Source organism: Taeniopygia guttata, chromosome 8 (genome assembly GCF_048771995.1).
Source record: "Taeniopygia guttata chromosome 8, bTaeGut7.mat, whole genome shotgun sequence".
NCBI lineage: Eukaryota > Metazoa > Chordata > Aves > Passeriformes > Estrildidae > Taeniopygia > Taeniopygia guttata.
In genome coordinates, this window is record NC_133033.1 from 16,759,382 (window position 1) to 16,779,294 (window position 19,913).

Here is a 19,913-nt window from a genome sequence, read left to right on the forward strand (position 1 = left end):
TATTAAGGTAGATTTTGCCCAACTGTGCATACATTTGTTTCTGATTGTAATTCAAAATCAGATGATAGTAAAATATTGCATAGCAAGTCTTAAAATGGGTAGTGCTGATCATTTACTACACATTCATCCACTATTCATTTTTCTACAGCTTGAATTAGTACCACGACTGTCTCCATCTTTCATTATTGATATGTATGTCAATTCATGCACTCTGCTGGAAAGCTGCTATTGGTGCTGAGAGCAGTGACTGTTGAAGTTTTTGGTTATTATGTAAAAGCTATAATCTATATACCCATAGATAATAGGGTAATGGAAAAAAAAAAGAATATAGAATTCACCATGGCCATACTTAACTCTGCACATTAGATACAGCTTGGTGTTCTTTTAATTTAATGTGTATGGAAGGGTTGATGGGAGAATGGAGAAGACGTGGATTAGGTGAACTGAAGATAACAGAAATTAAGGTAGCAAAGCCATTTATGGTTATGTTTTGATATAATTCTGAAGGGATGTACAGTGGAAGCAAATGGATTTATAGTATTCAAGCAGGCAATGAAAGCATTAGAGTTGAAAATCATATTTTAAAGTAATGATTTTTGTGTGTTCCCTGATACTTTGTCCAGCCTCCGCGTTGGGATACAGTTTATATTATCAAAAGGAAATGCTGAATAATCATGTGATAGTCTTGTTTCACTGGGAAAAAAATAAATGGCTGTGAAATAGGGCTGTTTGTACTTATAATATTGCTAGTTGATGCTGATTGACAGCACATTTTCTCTGCTACATATGGCAAGGGAAGATGGCTCTTGTCTATAGTGCAGGCAAAAAAAAAGTGAGCACAGGATATTTCGTAAAAGCAGATGGAAGTTCTCATTTTCCTCCTATTTATAGCTGGTGTTTGTAGTGTCCTTTCAGTTCTGTTATCCAATCAGTGTTGATGTATTTCTGTTTGCTGAAATGAGAGGGAAAAGAAAGAAACAAGCCTTTCTTTTGCTATGTAAAATTAATTTCAGTACGGGAACTGGACTGGAAATGCTGGAGGGGTACAGTTCTTCCCACAAAAATTCACAGATAGGAGAAAAATTAGAATTAGGGCATTCCAAGCAGTGGCTGAGTTTGCACTAATAAATGAAATTTTCCTTCTGCCTTGAAGCAGGAGTGGTGTGGTCTAACTAATACAGTTTCCTGGTAATTTTCTGCTTTAAATAAAAAATAAATCAGTACTTAGAGTAAAACCATAAGCTTATTTTGCCTAATAGTTGAAATAGGAACCAAGTGGAAATAAGTTTCTAGGCAGATGCTGAGCTCCCAAGACTGCATTCTGCTGGTTATGGTTAACCAACCTCTGGGAGACACAGGAAGTCTGTGGGGAGCTGGGCACAAGCTGAAGTGTCAGGACACCTATTCTTTTGTCTCAAAGTGTTTCCTGAGCTGTGAAGTAATGATTACCCACTCACCACATGGAAGTGTTATGAACATTGATATTTTTTAAAATGAGAGCACTTAGAGTGCTGGTGATGGGGGAAATACATTTGTAAAGGAAGGAGGGAGCTAAATTATTTTGTTTTTGAAGCAGAAAGAGATAATATGTTTTTTGCAACCCTTCTTATTTTTTGTGGAGTAAAAATCTAATTTTAATATGACAAAGAGTCTGCTGGCTAGCAGAGAAAAGGATTAATAGCACCTCACACTGAGACAGAGATATTTGGAAGTAATTTGTTTGGTCCTGCTGAGTTTGTGGCAGTGGAAAGCTAAGCTGCTTCTGTCTTTAGAAAGTGTGCCCACAGGGAGTGCCAGACAGCTTTTCTGCCACTCCAAATTAATGATTCAGATTGTTTTTCTGCCAAGATAATATCCTTAGGTACACTTGGAAACTCAAGTAGATTCTGTTGAAAAGTGAACAGAATTAACAAAATACACAACTACTGTAATAATTAGAATTAAGTGGATTCAGTCAGAATGCAGAATTGGGTCGTTTTCTTTTAAAGCCTGTATTAATGAGTCAATGATGGGGAAAACATCTAAATATAAAAGTAAATTTTCTAAGCTAAAAATAAATTTTCATCATCTGCCAGAAGCAGCTAGTGGTTTACAAGGATGCTAGAACAATGCAATCTGTCATGAAGCCTTTTCTGCATGTAACATTACTTGAATAGGTCTTTAATATATTCTTGAGTCCCTTTGGTTGCACCCCTCCTCCAGCTGATTATTTTAAGGATGTGACTAGAAGAATAAAAGTCTTTAGGGTACTATTTGTTTAATTATTTCTAGGCTGAGGGTCAGTTGCATTCCCTGATAATGGAAACAATGTCACAATTGTAAGTGATTAATTTTACCATTTCCGGTAATATCCTGCAGAGATGTGGTAGACTCTTCCCCTTGTCTTACAGCTTGGTCATTTCATATCCTCAACTGCTAAACTGGAGCAGAACTCAGGATTTATGTGGGAATCTCCTAAAGCAAGAGTGTGCTTAAGCAGAAAAAGGGGGTAACAGTGGCTGATGTCAGATTTCTCACTAGGCTGAAGTGGTAAGTATTATGCTGCTAAGACTTCTGCTTTATTTTCAATTATTTAAAATATGTTTCAGTCACATGGTCTTAATATACTGTTCATGAATTCCAAATCTTGCAATAATTTGTCTAAATGCTTTTTGTCTCTTAACTTCAAATCCCTTATCTGTGTAGCTTATTGTGCTCTATAATCTTTACTGATTGAGTTTTAGTTAAGTAAAGGTGAAATGCACATTTCTATGTATGTACCTGATACATAAATGTGCTTCTGTTTTTGGAAGAAGTATGTGTTAAAAGCAAACTAAAAATCAGAAAACAATCTTGAAAATAGTTGTGCCCATTTAAATTCAAACACTAATAAAACCACTGAAATATGTTGGGAAGAAATAGGCTTTGCATTTTACTTTTTGGCATCTTCTTCATCCTTTGGGGCAGATTTTGTGCTAATTCTCTGCAAAATGGGAATCACAATGCCTGCAGAAACACTAGGTTGGGTCCCAGAAACAGTATGTTTCTGTGTACAACTTCTAGTCAGCCTGACTTCCCAAGTCTAGCTGTTAACCTCCAAAGATGAATAATTAGCCAGGCTGCAGCAGTGCTCTGGTGCAATGATAGGGTCCTATTCTGGTGCTGGCTTGTTCAAAGCCTGTGCAGGAACTTCTTTTTATTGCTCCTCTTTATCTTGTGCTCTTAAAAGGCATGTGCTCTTAAAAGGCAGGTACAGCCCAGAGCTGCTGTGTAACACCTGTCCTATTTTACAGAGGATTTCAGAGCAGCCTCTCAACCAGTTCTGGGGGTTGTGCAGTTACTCAGAATCTCTGGAACATCCTGCAGCCCCCATGCTTGCTGTGCCTTTGGGTTTGTAAAGGTGTTTTTCAGGGAGAGCTGCTTGGAAAGAAGGAATCCTGTTTGTCCTGGAAAAAACTCTCATTGCTAAAATTAGGCTTCTTAAGCATATCTAAGTAGCTAAATATTGTATTAATGTACCCATGACACAGGCTGCAGTCTCCTTCTTCTAAAATATGTACAGATCACCAGAAAACATTTGATTTTATTACATTGCTCTAAATAGAAAACAAATTCTGACATGTTGAGAATGTTGGCATTGCATGTTTTGCAGAAATAGGAGTAATTGGTTAATTCTTAAATTAAAGAAGGTTCATGTATCAATCAACCAACTATAAATAAATAAATATATTTGTATAATGCATTGAAACTCTATTGATGTATATTTAATGCAATGAAAAGCCAGTATTTAAATTTGAGTGCCATTTAAGTGCCTGATTTCCAATGCTTCTGACTCCATAGATTTAGAACTTAGGATCAATTTTCCAGTAGATTAATTTCCAATACTTTATTGGGGCTTCTAAAATTGAAAATTTTAGCTCTAAAGTTGTTTTTCTAGGGTTCATTTTTAGATGGCTAAACTGAAACAATTGCAAATCTGAATTTTCCTGAAATAATCAGGAAGTGAAAAATCCTGCCAACAAATTTCAAATTCATATCAAGACTCTTGCCTCTAGTGTCTACTAAAGGTTCAGTGTACATTTATTTCTCAAAGTGTTCCTTTTAAAAAAAAAATAAAGTGCCATATCAGGCATCCAAGACCAAAGCTGCCCAAATTGTTGCATGCATTTATAAACCTTGGTTGGGACACAGTGCAGTATGGATTACTGTGTGATTAAAACATGTCAAAATGCCTCTTTCTAAAATTATTACATGTGCAGCAAGTTACAGGTATTAATTTACAAGAGGAACATTGAAAAAGTACAAAATTAACTTATTATTTTAATTTTTACTTCATTGTGTTTTGAACACATGCTATTTCATTATATCATCTGATTATATTTTTTTAGGAATTGTATTAAGATATGCGACAAGCTGGTAGCTAAGCAAAAGGCTGATTGACCTTATTAGCATTTAATGGACATTGTTTTTTGCCAATTCTGAAAGCCATGTAAGTTGACTGAATTTAAACATATATGTGAACTATGAAAATTATAAATCAATATTTCTACTTCATTACCTAAATCCTCAATATATGTTCTCCTTGCTGAATAGTTTCAGTAATTAATACAATCTACCAAATTAATGTGCCAGACTTCAACTGAACTGTGCCCACATGTGGAATCTCATCTTCAGAATCTAAAATGTGGAGGGTTCATGACTAGAACTAAAAATAGAACTAAACCTAAACTGTGGTGCAAAGGCACATTACCTGAAAGGTGACTTGGGAATGAAAAAATGATTTAAGTAATTTTTGTTTCATGATATAGAGACTTAGCAGTATTTATTATTTTAGTATTTATTGACTTTTTATCCCACCTTATAAATATTATTTCTAAGCAAAAAGGAGAGGAAAATAAAGAAATCATGCCCTCAGAGGGGAATTTAATTCAGGTAGCTTTCAAAACATTTGCTTTCTATTAGTAGCTTTGTAACACGTTGGTGGAAAAAATAATCTTTGACAAGGATTTAACACCTGTCCTTTTCTAGTTGCTGAGGAAAGTCCCTGTTACAGTCAGTATGATTCATTCAAGTACTCTATCAAAAATGAGCTTTTTCCCTCAGCTGCCTCCCTCACCTTTCCTAAAATCTCAATTTGTGATATCCATATAGGGCTGCGATGTAAACAATACAAAAATCGCTGTTTACGTCTGTGTGTCGGCGCGGTGCCCGGCGAGGAGGGGGCGAGCCGGGACCCCGCCACTGCCGGCCGTGACTCAGCGCTCCGGGGAGGCGGGGAGGCCTCGCAGGCGGCCGGGACACGGAGCCCCGAGCCGCGCCGCCGCCTCGTTAATGAGTAGCAGCGCGGGGCCGCCCCGGGCGCGGCACCTTCGCCCCGCGGCCGCTCGGGGCTCCGGGGCAGCGCCGGCCGCTCCCGTCCCGGCCCCGCCGCTCCAGCCGGACCCGCCCCTCTCCCAGTCTCCTCCGCGGCTCCCCTCCCGAGCCAGGCGGAGCTGGAGCTGGGAGCGACGTCGTTCCTCGCCGCCGCTGCCGCCTCTCCCCAGTGACCGAGGGCACCGGTGCTGCCTGGGGGGCCCCGTTCTCCGGCCGCCGCCCGACGCCTCATCCCCGCCTCTGCCGGAGCCGGCACTGCCCGCGGAGCAGTCATGAGCTGGGGCACGGAGCTGTGGGTGAGTCCCGGCTCGCCTCTCATTGTGTCTGAGATTCGCCGCCTTCCCTTGTCTGCTCGGGCGGCTGCCCCGGGGAGGCGCGGAGCGGCCGGAGCCGAGGCGCTGCGCTTTGTTCGGCTCGGGCGGGGCGGGGCGGGGGTCCGGCGCTGGCGGAGGACGGCGGCGCCGGGCCGGGGGCCGCGGCGGGGCGGGAGCGCCGCGTCCGGGGCGCGGTGCGCGCGCCGCCTGCGCGGCCATGGCGCTGCCCGGGGCGGCCCCGCGCCCTCCGCCCGCCCGGCGCGGTCACGGCGGGACGGGCGCTTTGTGCGCGGCGGGGCGAGCGCCGCGCTCGGGCCTGGCGGCGCGGCCCTCACCGCGCTCCTGGCACGGCGCGGCTCGGGGCGGGGGCCCGGCGCGGCCCGGGCAGCCTCGGGGCGGCGGCAGAGCTGCTGCTCCCCCGGAAAGCGCCGGGCTGCTCAGAGGGGCAAAGCGTTTTCAGCTGCCGGCCCTAACTAGAGGCAGCTACTGTATAGCTTTGTCTCTAAAAGTACTGCAGAATGTTGGCTAACACTGCATTGTGTTTGTTTTAAAGACGAAGAAGTGGCAGTAATGAGACAGGCGGTTTCTGTCTCGTGTTAGGTCTTTTCTTAAAGCTCCCCTTTTCCCTCCGAAGGACGGCAGAGAAGGGGCTTCTCCCGGGGGAGTGCCGGAGCGAAGCACGGCGGTGTCTGCTCGCTCTGGTGGCGTCTTGTATCTCCTCTGTCAGGTTCCCTGCTGCTGGAGCTAACGCTGATCGTGAGAATGCTTAGGCATAGAAAAGAATAGTACCAAGGAGTGTTTAACGTCCCCGCTTTAAATGCCGCCTGCCCTGCATTTACGTGCTTTTAAAGACTGTGAAGCGGAGACTTTTGTGCTAGGAAAAAAAATTTACAGAAAGCTAAACGTTGCAGCTTGAAGTCTGGTCCAGGAACTTATTCTGGACCTAGCATTTTAGGTTGTTTTTTTATTTTTTAATTTTTTTCCTTTTTTTTTTCTTTTTTTGGTGTTGAATCAAATACTTTTATCAGTATTTTATAATGCAGGGCTATTAGTCTCTAGAGGAGCAAAGATCTGCTCCACACCGAGACAAGTGGTTGCCCGAGGAGCCGGGGCGGCCGTGGCGCTGCGGGCGGAGTGCCTGGGTGGGGCGCGGGGACTGGGAGTGCCCGCGGAGCTCCTGAAGCCACCTGAATTAAGTTGTGTCTGATTATGCAAAATGAAGATGTAATAGCATCACGTGTGCTACGCGGAGAAGCCTAATTTAAAGGTCTTTAGGGGTTACTTTAGTGTTTTGCATAGTACCTTGTACCTTACTTGGATTTGTAGGCACGGTGAGAATTCAGACAAAATACACTTTTTGAGTACTGATGACACTGCTGTAGCAGGCTTGAAATCTAAAACTGTTGTGATATTGGCGGTGAGGAGTAAGTAAAAGCTGTGATTTATATTGGCCACACAAGAGTGTGTGTGCAGCTCATGCCTGTATGAATTTCAGGTGAGGGGTGAGTGTCACTTAAGGAGAGTGGGGTTGGCATTTGGGTGAGCACTGACTGTAAGCACTCAGGTATGTATTGCTTTAGTTTTAGCTTACTCATATCGGCTCATTTTCTCAGCCTCTTAATTGTATTTGTTTTTTTTTTTTGTTCATCTTGTAAATGACACTTGAAAGTTTTATACTCTGTCTTGTGTTCAATTTTGTGTGAAAGTGCTTGTCTTTGTCCTGTGTTTAAGAAACATATTAAAAAAGATGGATTTTGACCTTAGACTTCCTTTTAATGATGGGCATTTAACTCACGGTGTTGTGAAACTAGCTGAAGTTTATTTTGACCTACTATATTTCTTTTCTCGTAAGTCACTAATTCTTATGCATTAGTTGAAAGAAATGCCAGAAATTGAAGCTAAATGTTTTACTGCAATACTTTTATTGTAGCAAAATTTAATGTATTTTTTGCTTGATATCTGGAGATGACCTGCAACTCTACACTGAGGTAACTTCCTGCATAAAATGGCCTGTTTGTAACTATGTAACTAGACTTTGATAATGCAAGTTTTTACATTACAGGGTACCTTTTACATTTTTTTAGATTGAGTCCAATCATACTTCAAAAAATGTACTATGTTATGAATCAAACTAGTTTCTTAGAAGAATATTCAGTGCTTCACTTACTGTAAAAAGTATTAAACTTTAATTGTGCTGGGCAAGTAAAGATTACTTTTTTGGAGATCTGGCACAAAATCAAATTCATTAAGAATTATCTTAAATCTAGGTTAAAAGCACAAGGAAAAACAGTATTGTGGGTCTTAAAAGACAGGGCTCTGAACAAGATGAAAATAAACTTTTAGACATATTTGTGTTCTGCTGTAGCAATTCCTCCATCATTCCCTGTTACGAGCATCAGTGGAGCTTCAGGAGGCAGCCCGAGCTGCTCTGTGTTTGCTGATGGCAGTAGGGCACAAGGTGTTCGGTCCCCAGCTGCAGAGAGCTCTTCTACTCAGGTTTTCTGGACACCTCATTGGGCCTAAAGCTCTCCTTCATTAGTGCTTTCAGCTCATAAAATGGATTTTTTCAGGGTTAAATCTGGTATCTAGATCATAATTTTTAGAAACATTTGCACTTACATATATATGGTTCGCTAATTCATTGAAGCAAATTCAATGATTCTGTATCAGACTTTTTAAATATCTTCTTAACTCTGCCTTGTTAAGTTGTATCTCTTCATGCTGTTTTTTGATATTTTATGCTGATTCACAGTTCTGTTTTTGATACGGTAAAAAACTGAGCATAGATGAATATAGAGACAAATAAGGACCCAGAAGAAAAATTAGGGGAAAAGGAAAGCAACTCATGTCTGGTATTTATGTAGTAATTATTAAACATAGCAATTATGTTATTGAAATTATATGTATGCTAATTAAATGGTTACATCAGAGATCAGACAAAGGAAAAATTTTCTTTGATTTCCAGTATTTTCTAATTCTTTAAATCAGGTAGCTGTTTTTCAAGCAAGTATTTTTTTTAACAAGTACACCACCATTCTCTGAAGTGAGTGTGCATTGTACAAAATGGGTATGTCTTGATTAGACTAAAGCACTTGGTGCTTTTCAGTGTGTCTAGGCCAAAAAGCATGCTCCTTGTATTTCTTTTGATAGCTTTGAATGAAATAATAATTCATAATTATGTAAAGTAGTAATAACAAAATAAATGTCAAATCCTATAAGCCATCCTGTGATTAGAACTGTTTAATTCCACAACATTTTCTGTGCTCTGGGAAATATGCTCTCCTTTTCTGCTTTCTTACTACAGTAAAATAATTTGATTATGCTTTGAAAGTAGTATTCAACTAATGGTTTTATTCTCATCAGTGTGTGTACCTTTGTGGTCACTCTGTAGCGTGTTCCTTATGGTATGACCACACAGGACCCAAGGTACTTTGGTGAACTGCTTTGCATAATATTCTCATAAGGGTTAGAACAGAGTAGAAGAGCACTGGCAAGTCTTGTCTAATTCAGTTGAAATACATTTTATTAATGAGTGCCAAATTTTCCTATCTCTGATATATAATTTCTTTGTAGATAACATTTGTAAAGCAGTAATCATCTTAGGAAAGGTGGCATATAATCATAAAATAGCGCTGCTACACTTCATTAGTGATAGAAAATTGCTGCTCTTTATTTAGATACAGATACTTTTCAGAATTAACTTTTTGGAATGTGTCATGCTTTTTTCAAATACTGCACACAATAGGAGGGTTTATGCATGGAAGTTGTGGTTTGATTTGTATTTTTGCTTTATAAAGTGCCTTGACTTCTATCACACTGTGCTGCAATGTCCAAGGCAAGAATAGATAGATGGGACTAAAATTGGGGTGGGGTTTAGTAACTTTAAATATTTTGAAATAATATGATAGATTATGATATGTTTAAGAATCTTCTCAGTGTGAGCATCTGTTCTGTGTGTGTTTCTGTACATCTGGAGCTCTTTTCATGGTGGGTGTAAAGTGTATGAGTAGTATTAACATAGAATATTTAAAAAATACATCTGATTATTGCCATCTTGTGCTGTTAAATCGAGTATGTAGTGCATTTGTTTTGATGCTAAACGCTTACTAAGCTTTGGAGACTGAAGTGTAACTGATAATGAAGCTCTTGGTTTAATGAGAGGAGACAGTGTGATTGGCACTCTGTAGTGGCTTCTTTGGAAATTAATTAAAGAGTTGTGCTGTCTCTTTAAAAAGAAAAAACCAACCAGGAAGGATGTTTTTTAACTTCGGATGCACATTCTGTTGTTCCAACCCCTGTGAACTCCTTAATAGCAGTTGGCAGAAAAAGAGTTTGAATTCCATGTCAGAACATTTTCAGTCTGTAGAACCAGTCTAGCCATCTGTTTCTCACCTCTTGATAAATATTTAAAACAGACATTTTGCTGAGGGCTTTTTGTGCTGAGATTTCATGATTAAAAAGAAATGGCTATAGAAGATTTAATGATACTATTGTTGTGAGCTCCTTGGGGCCAGAAGCACACCATCTTTTATAATTAAGAAACCACTGGCACTGTAGAGTAGTATTTTAGAAATTACTTATGTTGGACCAAAGAAAGATCAAAGAATATTTGGTGATGTGCTCTTTTTAATCTTTCCTTGAACAAAATTCATTCTGTGCATAAACCCAAGTTCTGTTTTTAAAAATATTGAATAACTCAGTTGCATCAGTAATTTTTCAAAAGCTGTTAAAACTTTTATTATGCTTTCAGTCCTGCTTTCAGACATTGTTTCCTTCTTGCTTTGAAATCTTAGCCTTTTTTTGTAGAAGATAAATCATGTGGTGATGTTGTCTAATCTTAAAAGTTGTCAAGTGTAATTATATATGAAAAACATTCACACAATGTAAATTTGAGTTAGCCTCAAAAAGTAGCTATTATATAGAATACTTCTGTTGTAGTAATTTATTGAATTTTTGTTCACTAGATTAGGAAATTTATTTTTAGCTAAATAGAAGTTTTTTTCCCAAGCAAAAAAAGGTTTTTCTCCTGAAACTGAGACACCTTTCTTGACTGTTAATGTGGACATAGCTATGTAGTTACTAGCATTGTTAATACAGACAAAAAAACCACTGTAAGTAATTCTAAATATTAAGCCATATCCCATATGGAAGTTCTTATGTGCTTTTGAATCTTAATATTTGTAAGCTTACTTTCCAGTGTGCTGACCCATACTCTGTTGAAGAAACGGGGATGTTTGAGAGATGGAACGTGGATTTTTTTTTTGTGCCCAGATTTCTCCGTCAGTGTAACCCAAAGCTTGCGAACAGTACTCTGTATAGATTCTTTCTTCAGTGGGTACTCTTGCTGCTGTGGTCTGCAAATGTGTGCAAGGAATGTGTCTTGTGGCTGAAGTGTAAGATTACAGTGTTTTCCAGATGCATGGGATGGTTACACATGTCCCGTGTCTTGGGTGACATGCTGCATAAAATGCCTGATCTCTGTGCGGTTCCCGTCTTTCACAAGCAGTGTTGTGTGGCTTACCTCATCCTTGGGAAGACCTGAGATTTCCAGCTAGAAAGTTATGTAAGGACCAAATACTTGGTTGTTGAAAGTGTAGTTACTTTTGGCTTTGGTGTGAAAACAATTGTACTGAGTTTTAGTTGGAAATGTTTATCCATATTTTTCCAGCAATTGTCTGGTTCATAAACATCTGACCTTTTACTGGTTTTTTCAGGAAGGGGTGTGTCATTGTCATGAGACTCTATCAGTTTGGGTTTGATGTTGAACATAATTTAAGAATGCATACATGTGTCTTTGGCTGTCTGTTTAGAAAGTGGGGTTTTTTGAGTTTTGAAAGCTTTATCATCTGATATCTATTAAAAAGGCATGTGTTTTTATTTATGGCCCCACTTGTTTATGTATTTGGAAGTGTATATGCTTTTCAGTGAAGCTTGTACAAACATACACGGGACTTTACTAATCTGGAAATTCTGAACACTGGAAAAGTATTGCTGTCTTGTAAAAGATGTATGCAGTATCCTTGTTGATAGTACAAAATCTAAGAGCTGCCTGTATCAAGATTTTAAATGTTGCAGCTCTCATTTGATTTCCTGAGTGAGAATAGTAAAAAGGTTGTTGGTGATTGCAGGATCTTTATCTCAGCCAAGCTGAGGATTTCTTTAAAGCATTTATCTATCAAAGTAATGATCTCTGGAATCACAAATCCCTCAGAATTTGGGATGAAAAAAAGTATGGGAAGATAAAAGTCTGTTGGCAATGTGCTCATGAGCTGAGGGTTGCCCCAGCAGGTAGGATTGGTGCTTTCAGCTGTTTGCAGGTAAATGCTGGAAGACAGAAGGTTTGTTGATATTTCTCATGTAGTCACTGATGCTGTAGATGTACTGAAATAAGTCTGATATCTAAAAGTTAATTAGTATTGTTTTAAAATTAGTTCTTATAATGGACTGATCTGGGTGAGAGCCTCATTTATTAATATAGCATCTTTAAATACTTCAGTCCTTACATTTGCAGAGCACTTTTTAGTGTTCTTGGTAAACTTAGTACTTGAGTAGCATAGGGTGTTTTATTTTTTTGTGGAGGGGAAGTTATTTAACACAATTCAGACTAAATGTTCATTGTTCATGCAACATGTGCATACTTTTTAAAGAACTTGAATTCTTTTTGGTAGAGAAAATAATTCCCTGAAGTCCAGATATGTTCAGCTTTTTCCTTGTAATGGTGAACAAACTGTTCAGTGAAAGTGAAATTCCTGTCCGATTGTTTCATTTTGCCCCTAGTGAGTTTACGTACCCTGGTCCCAGTGCTCTCTTGGCAGAAAATTTGGAGGTTTGTCTTCACATGCATGTCAGTGCTTCAGCTGGATGGGAAAAGAAGGGTAAAAAAAAAAGTATTGTACTAATAAAAGCCTTCTGGTTTTCATTAAAATGCAGACCCTCTGCACTGACTTTGTTTATGGAATTATCTGCAATAAGTTTATGCGTTGCTGGGGTTTTTTTCAGCTACAAGCTCTAGTCTAAGAGGAGAGTGGAAGGAGTATTGCATTTTGTGCTAGGTGACTAGAACAGGAAAGGGCTGAATTTAGGTGTACTGAATTTTCTGAAAATATCTACAGTGTGGACATTTGAAATAGTTACATGCAAGATTCATGAATACCTTTTCATTGATTTTATTTTTTTAAATTCAGAACTCTGCTTCTGCTTTGTCTTTTGAGATGAACTTTTGCATTAGACTAATTAAACTGTTTTCTGGCATCGTGCTTTGTACATTTGCCTGTAGTTTTATTACTGTTTACATATTTTGAAGGAGAAATGCAGTCTTACTGTGAGCTAAAAAGCTAATATTGCAAGACCCAAATCTTTCTTGGGCTTTAATGTGGAACTCTTGTGTCATCTTGGGCAAATAAACTTACTTTTTGTCCCTGTTAGTTGGGTTGTAAAATTGGAATATACTTCATTTGTTTTAATCAAATACATATCGTAGCAATATTTGTAGAATACTTTAACATTCTTTATGTGTAGGGGCACGGTAATATGGTGTTCTAAAATGTTGAAAGTAATCCGTGCACTTTCATCCTGGTTTTGGAGCGGGTAGAGTTTACTTACTATGTAGTAGCTGGTACAGTTTCTGTGATTTGGATCCTCACAAATGTTTGTTCCAGAGGCAAGTACCGTGTGAATCGCTTCTCCCTGGCTGGTACAGGAGAAATAGTACAACATGCTTTTTTGTAGTTCCATATTAAGTAAAAGATACTTTTGCGGCATTGTACAATGAAATTGCATCCACTTGAATTTGGAGTTATTTAAGTACTAAAGAACTTCTGAAATATGACAGCAATTACACTGGAGAATTGAGAGGCAGCCTTAACTTTTGGCATACTTGAGGTAACCAAATGTGAGTGCAGGTGATGAAGATGGGTGTGCCTCTTGGAACTCCATCTGCATTGTAAATCCTTTGTGAAGAGAGCATTTGAGTGCTGGATTCCTTCTCATGATGGATGCCCAGTTGGAGTGGGTGTGAAAACCTCACTTTGTATATCCTGGTTGGTAGAGCAATTGGAGGATGTTTACTACGTGGGTATGCTTCTTGTACACTGTATCTTTACCCCAGATGCCTCCGTTCTCTCAGAGGAGGTCAGTCATGTTTTACTTTTCTAATAGTATCTTCAAATAAGCATTTGGTTTAGATGGCATGGGGTTTTCTTGTGGCAGTGAGTGGGAAACTAATTGGTGTTGGAGCACCTGTGCTCCAATGCAGTTGGCTATCTCTACAGGAGGGAAATAATCTGGAAGAGGAAATTGTAATATTTATAATATCCAACATTTTTAATCCTTACAGTAAATGGATAAAAGGTTCTTCAGTTATCTGTTATGACATCTAATTGTCCTGTAATTTCTTCCCATATTTATATGATGTCCATCACAATTAGAGGAATATTTAGGGTATTAGACATTTGAAATCAATAATGGGAGTGTATTTAATGTTTACATTTACGTAGGACCTAGCACCATTAGTTACGTATTGTCCTTGTGTTGTGCAGCATTCTACAGATACAAACTCAATATAAATAGCATCCTCAATCCAGCTAACTTTGAGTTCCAGCAGGGGCTGGGTCATGTAATGGTGGTGCCAAACGAGGGTTGTGCAAACCCAGTATTGTTCAGCACAGGGGGCAGTGATCTCTGCTGCAGCCTCGGAGCTGCTTCTTTGGGTGAGCCGTGCAAGCAGAGGGTGGCAGTGGGGCGGACCCTTGTCATGTTTGCAGGGGATGAGCACCCAAACAACCTAAGGGAATGCGGGAAATACTGGTTGAAAACTACAAGGGAGTGTTGGTGTCTCAAGCGAAGCAAACAATAATCCCTTGGTATGATGAGGTAATTAGCGAGAATCAGCCAGCAGCGCCCTTGAAAGTGAGGTTAAGAAGCTAATGTGTGCTGTGATAGAGATAATGCGCCCAGATAGTGCTGGGTGAAAAACATGTGGGCAAAAGGATAATCTCTCAGTACCAGAGAACAGGATGTGGTGTGGTTGAGAAAGGAGGTGGGTAGAGAATGCCTAAAGACAGCAGATACTGGAATGGCTAGAAAGAGACTGATTTAAAAAAAAAAAAAAAAAAAAAAAAAAAGGAGGAATTGTTAACAAGTTTTAGGGTGGACATACATTTAAGATTCAGGAAAGAAGTCAAATAATCAGGTGAAAGAAAGGTTAAAGTTTGAGACTTCAGTGTAAAAGGCATAAACCAGCAAAGTGCAGTAGTTGCAAAGATATGATGTGCATTATATGCTTTTAAATGAAATGTTTTATCTTAATTTTTCCCTGAGAACGTCTTCAAATTTGTGATTAGTAAATGGAAAACTATTTGAAGGTCCTCTAAGGATGACTGATAAAACAATTTTGTTCTGTAGAGTGATATGTGGGTTCCCTCATGCCCCTAATACCTACTTTATTTGGACCTTAATAATGCAGGTATTCATTTACATGTTTAATTTTACCAATACTTGTTCATTTATGAGCCAAGATCTCATAGGATCTGTGAAACTCATTAATGTGTATGAGACTAAATACTGTATTATCAGGACATTTTCAAATGTTTGGTTTTTGAAAAAGGGAATATTTGCAAACTAGCTCTACCTGTAGCTTGTAGTTGATGCACAGCATTATTTAAATCAGTAATAATTACTGATTTATTTTCTTTAATTTAATTTATTTTCTTCAATTTAATGGATCTTTTTTCAGCCTTATGAATTTTGACTGCTGTGAACTGTGAGTTAGAAGAAAAAAGATATGTACTTGGATATATGAATGATGAAAATTTTATTTTCAGAGTATTTATAATTTATTTAATGAAAAGCTTTATCTCAGTAACTGTGGTTTTTATTATTTGGGAAATTGAGTAAACAACAGATGATGACATTCAAGATCTATGCAATATGGTCACGGTGTTACAAATTTGTTTGGAGGAGGGCTAGAAAGGGATGAACTTGTCTTGAAAAGTTCTCCAGCATGTTGTAATAAAATGGTAAAAACCGGACTGGAATATCTGGTTAGGTTTCATGTCTAAGAAGATGGCATGTTTAAAGAGGAAAAATTATTTTCTTGAAAATAAATAGTAGCTTATCAGGAAAATGCAAATGTTTGAGATTTTTCTACATTGTAGTAATGTGAGGGGAATGTAGACTGTACAGTTCTATGAAACTTAACTAGAAATGTCACCATGTGAGGCAAGCTGTGCTGTTTTGTGAAGTATCCTGGCTCTGCATGGTACTCAAATATTTACTTCTGCAGCAAGAGGTGTGGTGGTCTGATTAAGTGTTTAGGTTGAGATTGAGGAGACAGGGTTTTGGGTTATTTGTTTTGGTTTATCTTGATTGCTTCTTTGTTTTGTAAAAGCTGTGAGGTCTTTTGTGTTATTTCTGCTGAGGTTTTGCAATCACATAAACTAGATATTTAAACTTATCTCCCCAAGATTGAGACCCTGTTAATATTAAGACCTCTCTTTAATAACAAGGGTAACTTCTTTCCAAAAATGTCTTTTTAAGAAACGTGTTCACTTTGGTATTGGTGCTAGGGAGAATAAATATCATCTTTCCAGAAGCAGTGTTACAGTTCCTCCTGTGCTAGCTTAGCACTTGAGAGATCTGAGTGGATTTCTCCAAGTTCCAGCTTTATGTTCTGAATTCTGAGAGAGAAGCAGTGAGGTAGGAGTAGTTGAGTGCAAGAAGTTTGTACTGGAAGAAGCATCTACTTAATGGATTGGAATTGGAGTTCTGTAAAAGCAGGGACTGGCTCTATATATTAAAATTGTGGTAGGTGCAAACAAATGCAGTGTTAGGCAGAGTGTGCTACCTGCTCTTCCTGCTTGGATGGCTTAGCCCCAGTGACGTCCCATTATTTTGGTTCTGTGGGGTTGTTGTCCAGTTTCACCGAAATTTCAATAGTTGAACTGAAATAATTTTCTTAAAAGAGTTAAAATACTCTTAAAGATGAGATGCCAGTGGTATTTAAGCTTAGTGATTCTTAGATGAAATGATTTTCCATGTTCTGTCTGCTTTATACTTCAAGGCTGTAATTGTGGGCTATGTAATGAATACATTTGGACATCATTTGTAGAAAATCCCTTGCAATTTTTGAGAAAACATGTAATTGTCTTAAGGTAGTTGTGCTGAATGGCCAGGATTCATGTTTTTTACATTAATGAGGTACCATGGAATATCAGTATTCCAAACTCAAGTTACAACCTTGAATTTTAATTCTGAAAGGAGAGCTTCTACAGGCCTTTATGCACGTATTAGGTGGGAATACAGCTGTTAGTTTATTTATACTGGATGCTGGGAAATGTGAATTTTAAGACCTTATATGTAAATGTTTCTTATGATCTTCATAGACTATTTGCAGTACTTTGTACTTAGCATTTCAACTTCTAATCATGCAGGCATAATCAGACTAAGTCAAACCTGAAAATTGTGGCTTTCCTGACTGCTTTTCTTCATTATGTCATTGGAAAAGAGGCTTGACTTTTTTTTTTTTTTTTTGCTGACTTGTCATTTGTGGGATGAGGATCATGCTCCCCTATCTCCCTAGTTAATCTAACAGTTGTTTGGATGTTGCCTGTTATCCTTTCAGGACTGTTACTACCGACTCTGTTATGAAGATGGCATAGCTTTTCATAATATTGAAATAGCTTTTCATAATGTTCTTCCTGTCTTTTCTTAATCAATGTAAAACAATGTTTCATATGGTGTAAAGGGGTTTTTGTTTTTTAAGGAAGGTGGCGAATTTTAAAGCATTTCTTCAAGAGCACTTTGCAGATTTTTCATTTATTTTCAGTTGATTTAAATTATCTCAAAGTGGCACAGTTTGCAGCTTAACCTCATTGCAAGAAATATTTTTTAAATATTATTGTATTTTGCAAAAAGCTTATAAGAGTACTTGAAAACTCTAACTAAAAATCTGTGCATTCCTGCTTGTAGTAAAGGGGTTTGAGGCTTTGCTTGTGGTTAGATCCTTTATCTTTCGATAGTCTCTGCCATTACAGCTAATCCAATAGTAAGTTTATAGCAGGAAATGGCACCCTAACATCTTGAATGGCTTTTATTTTTTTCCATCAGATTCTGCTTGTCTTTGTTCTGAAAACAGTTTCTTCTGATCTTAATTTGCTAGAAGTTCCTAACAATTTACTTACTCCATTTTCAGTTTTAGACTATTTAATGTGATTTTTATTAATCATCTTTCTTTCCTTTGATGTTACAATTCATTTAGTTGCTTCAGCAGCATTGGTTTCTGTATTCTGCTTAGTATTACCTTCTATTTTATGAGGAAAAGACATGGATAAAGAGGATGACAAGTTAACAATGAAGAAGTACAAGTTACACAAATTTATTTGTAAGGCCATCTTCAGGGTACAGCATGCTTTCTGATGTGTTCACTTTTCTTCCGGGCTTTGTATGATCTGTGTTTGTCATCTCTATAACATGGTATAAAACATCTGCAGCACCTGTAGAGGTGTTGCTGAAGGTTTTCATGTTAGTGTTTCAGAAGGCTTAAGTAATCAATATTTCCATATGAGGAACCCTTTTCAGTAGCTGTCATTGCTTTAACTTTTTTGAGTGGAAACAACAGTAAATATGTTTTAGATAATCTCATAAACTGCACATTTAAGCACTATCTTTAAAGGACAGTGTATTAAAAGCCATTTCTAGTAAAGCTGTATTTAATTCCAGATGACACAAAATGTAGTATTTCTTATCTATTTACGTTTATTTGGCTGTAAACTGTTTACTGTTTCAGGTGCAAGTAGTTATTAGAATTACATTTGGTGTGCTGTTGCCCTACAGTAATATTAGGAATCCTAAGTTACATCTTGGAAAAAACCCTTTATTCAATATTTTCTTCACAATTTTATGTGTGTGATTTCATGTCAGTATTTGCCTACTAACTGTGCATTTATTGATGTTGTGGCTCAGTTTAACTCCTACTCAGTTTTCTGCTGTAATTTCTGGGAATCTACTTGTTTCTATTAGAGTTCTTTACCTATTACACCTGCTTATTGCAAAAAATATATTACTAGTTTATACATTAGAATTGTAAAAATTTGAGGAATTATTGGCAAGATATACAGATTCAGAAATCAGAAATTACTGTGCAGATGTTGGGATAAATGTATTGTGTAGTCTTTCCAGTTCTTTATTGAAGTGGGGAAAACTATTTTTCAGCATGGGTGAAAAACATTTTAATTTGCATTTTAGTTGATTGTTGAGTTTGAAATCCTTGATGTGAAATGTTTGCAATAATCTTGACCAACAAAATTCTGTGTCAATCACATACATGGCTTAGTTAAAAGTATTATTGTTTAGATATTAGTACATGTTATCTCAGCATGATTTTAACATGGAAGTAAAGAAAATTACACTGATGTTGGTGACAACCATTTAAGGTGGGTGCTGAGAACCACGACAGTATAGAGAGCATTAAATTATTTGTAAATTGCTCTCATGTTATTGTTGATAACAAAATTGTTACTAGTTAGTAACTAGTAACAAGTTACTTCATAGTACATACTTTAATATGTAACTAGTTACTTCATAGAGACATTGTTTCTATGAAGTAACTAGTAGATATATTTGTTTGTATGAATGAACTGGTTTGTGGAATGCTGGAAATGCAAGTATTTATTTTGTGCTACTATGTATTCCTGAGAGTCATAAAAGTTTTTGAGTGTTTGTATGTAACCAGAAAAAAAATGAGTTTTTCCATCCTAATGGACTAATGCCAGATGTGTGCCAGCCTGATGGACTAATGCCACTAATGCAGGGCACATCTCATGTCAGTTGGTTCATGCTTATACATATAAAAACTAGTTTGAAAACTGTATTTTTAACACAGTAGAACCAAGTCCAGTAGAACTTTGGGAACTGTAAGTTATATTAAGTATAGGCTTTCTTTTTGCAGTTTAGGAAATACCAAGACTTAACCCGTGTGCCATGATATTAACATCAGGGTTCTATTCATTTAAGTGATTTGGGCTCCAGTCTAGTTCTCTGAATGATTCAGATGAGAAGGTCAAATTGTAAGCAGTAATCATTCTCTTCTGTAGTTCTCTCCCTACAGAAGTCTTTCTAGACTGTACAAGATTATTTTCAATTCACAGAAGGCTGAAGTTGCATCAGAAGAAATCTAGCATTCTGAAAACTGCATTGAGAATGTAATTGCTAAAGTGCTGTTTCAGGCTACTGCTGAGAAGTTAAGATAAT

The 19,913-nt window shown here is 37.9% G+C and overlaps 1 protein-coding gene across 5 annotated transcripts in view; it reads left to right on the forward strand.

The window, feature by feature from the left end:
* Window positions 1-2,390: 2,390 nt before the first annotated feature.
* The window catches only part of FNBP1L (formin binding protein 1 like), a 60,141-nt gene continuing 42,618 nt past the window's right edge, over window positions 2,391-19,913 (forward strand). For 2 of the 5 annotated variants that reach the window (XM_030279184.4, XM_030279186.4), the window contains exon 1: window positions 5,304-5,648. In XM_030279184.4, the coding sequence (XP_030135044.4) occupies window positions 5,625-5,648 (24 nt within the window). In that variant the 5' untranslated portion in view covers window positions 5,304-5,624. Of the gene's footprint in view, window positions 2,530-5,303; window positions 5,649-19,913 lie in introns of those variants that run through there. The other 3 variants (XM_072932510.1, XM_030279185.4, XM_030279188.4) reach the window with 3 other exon arrangements.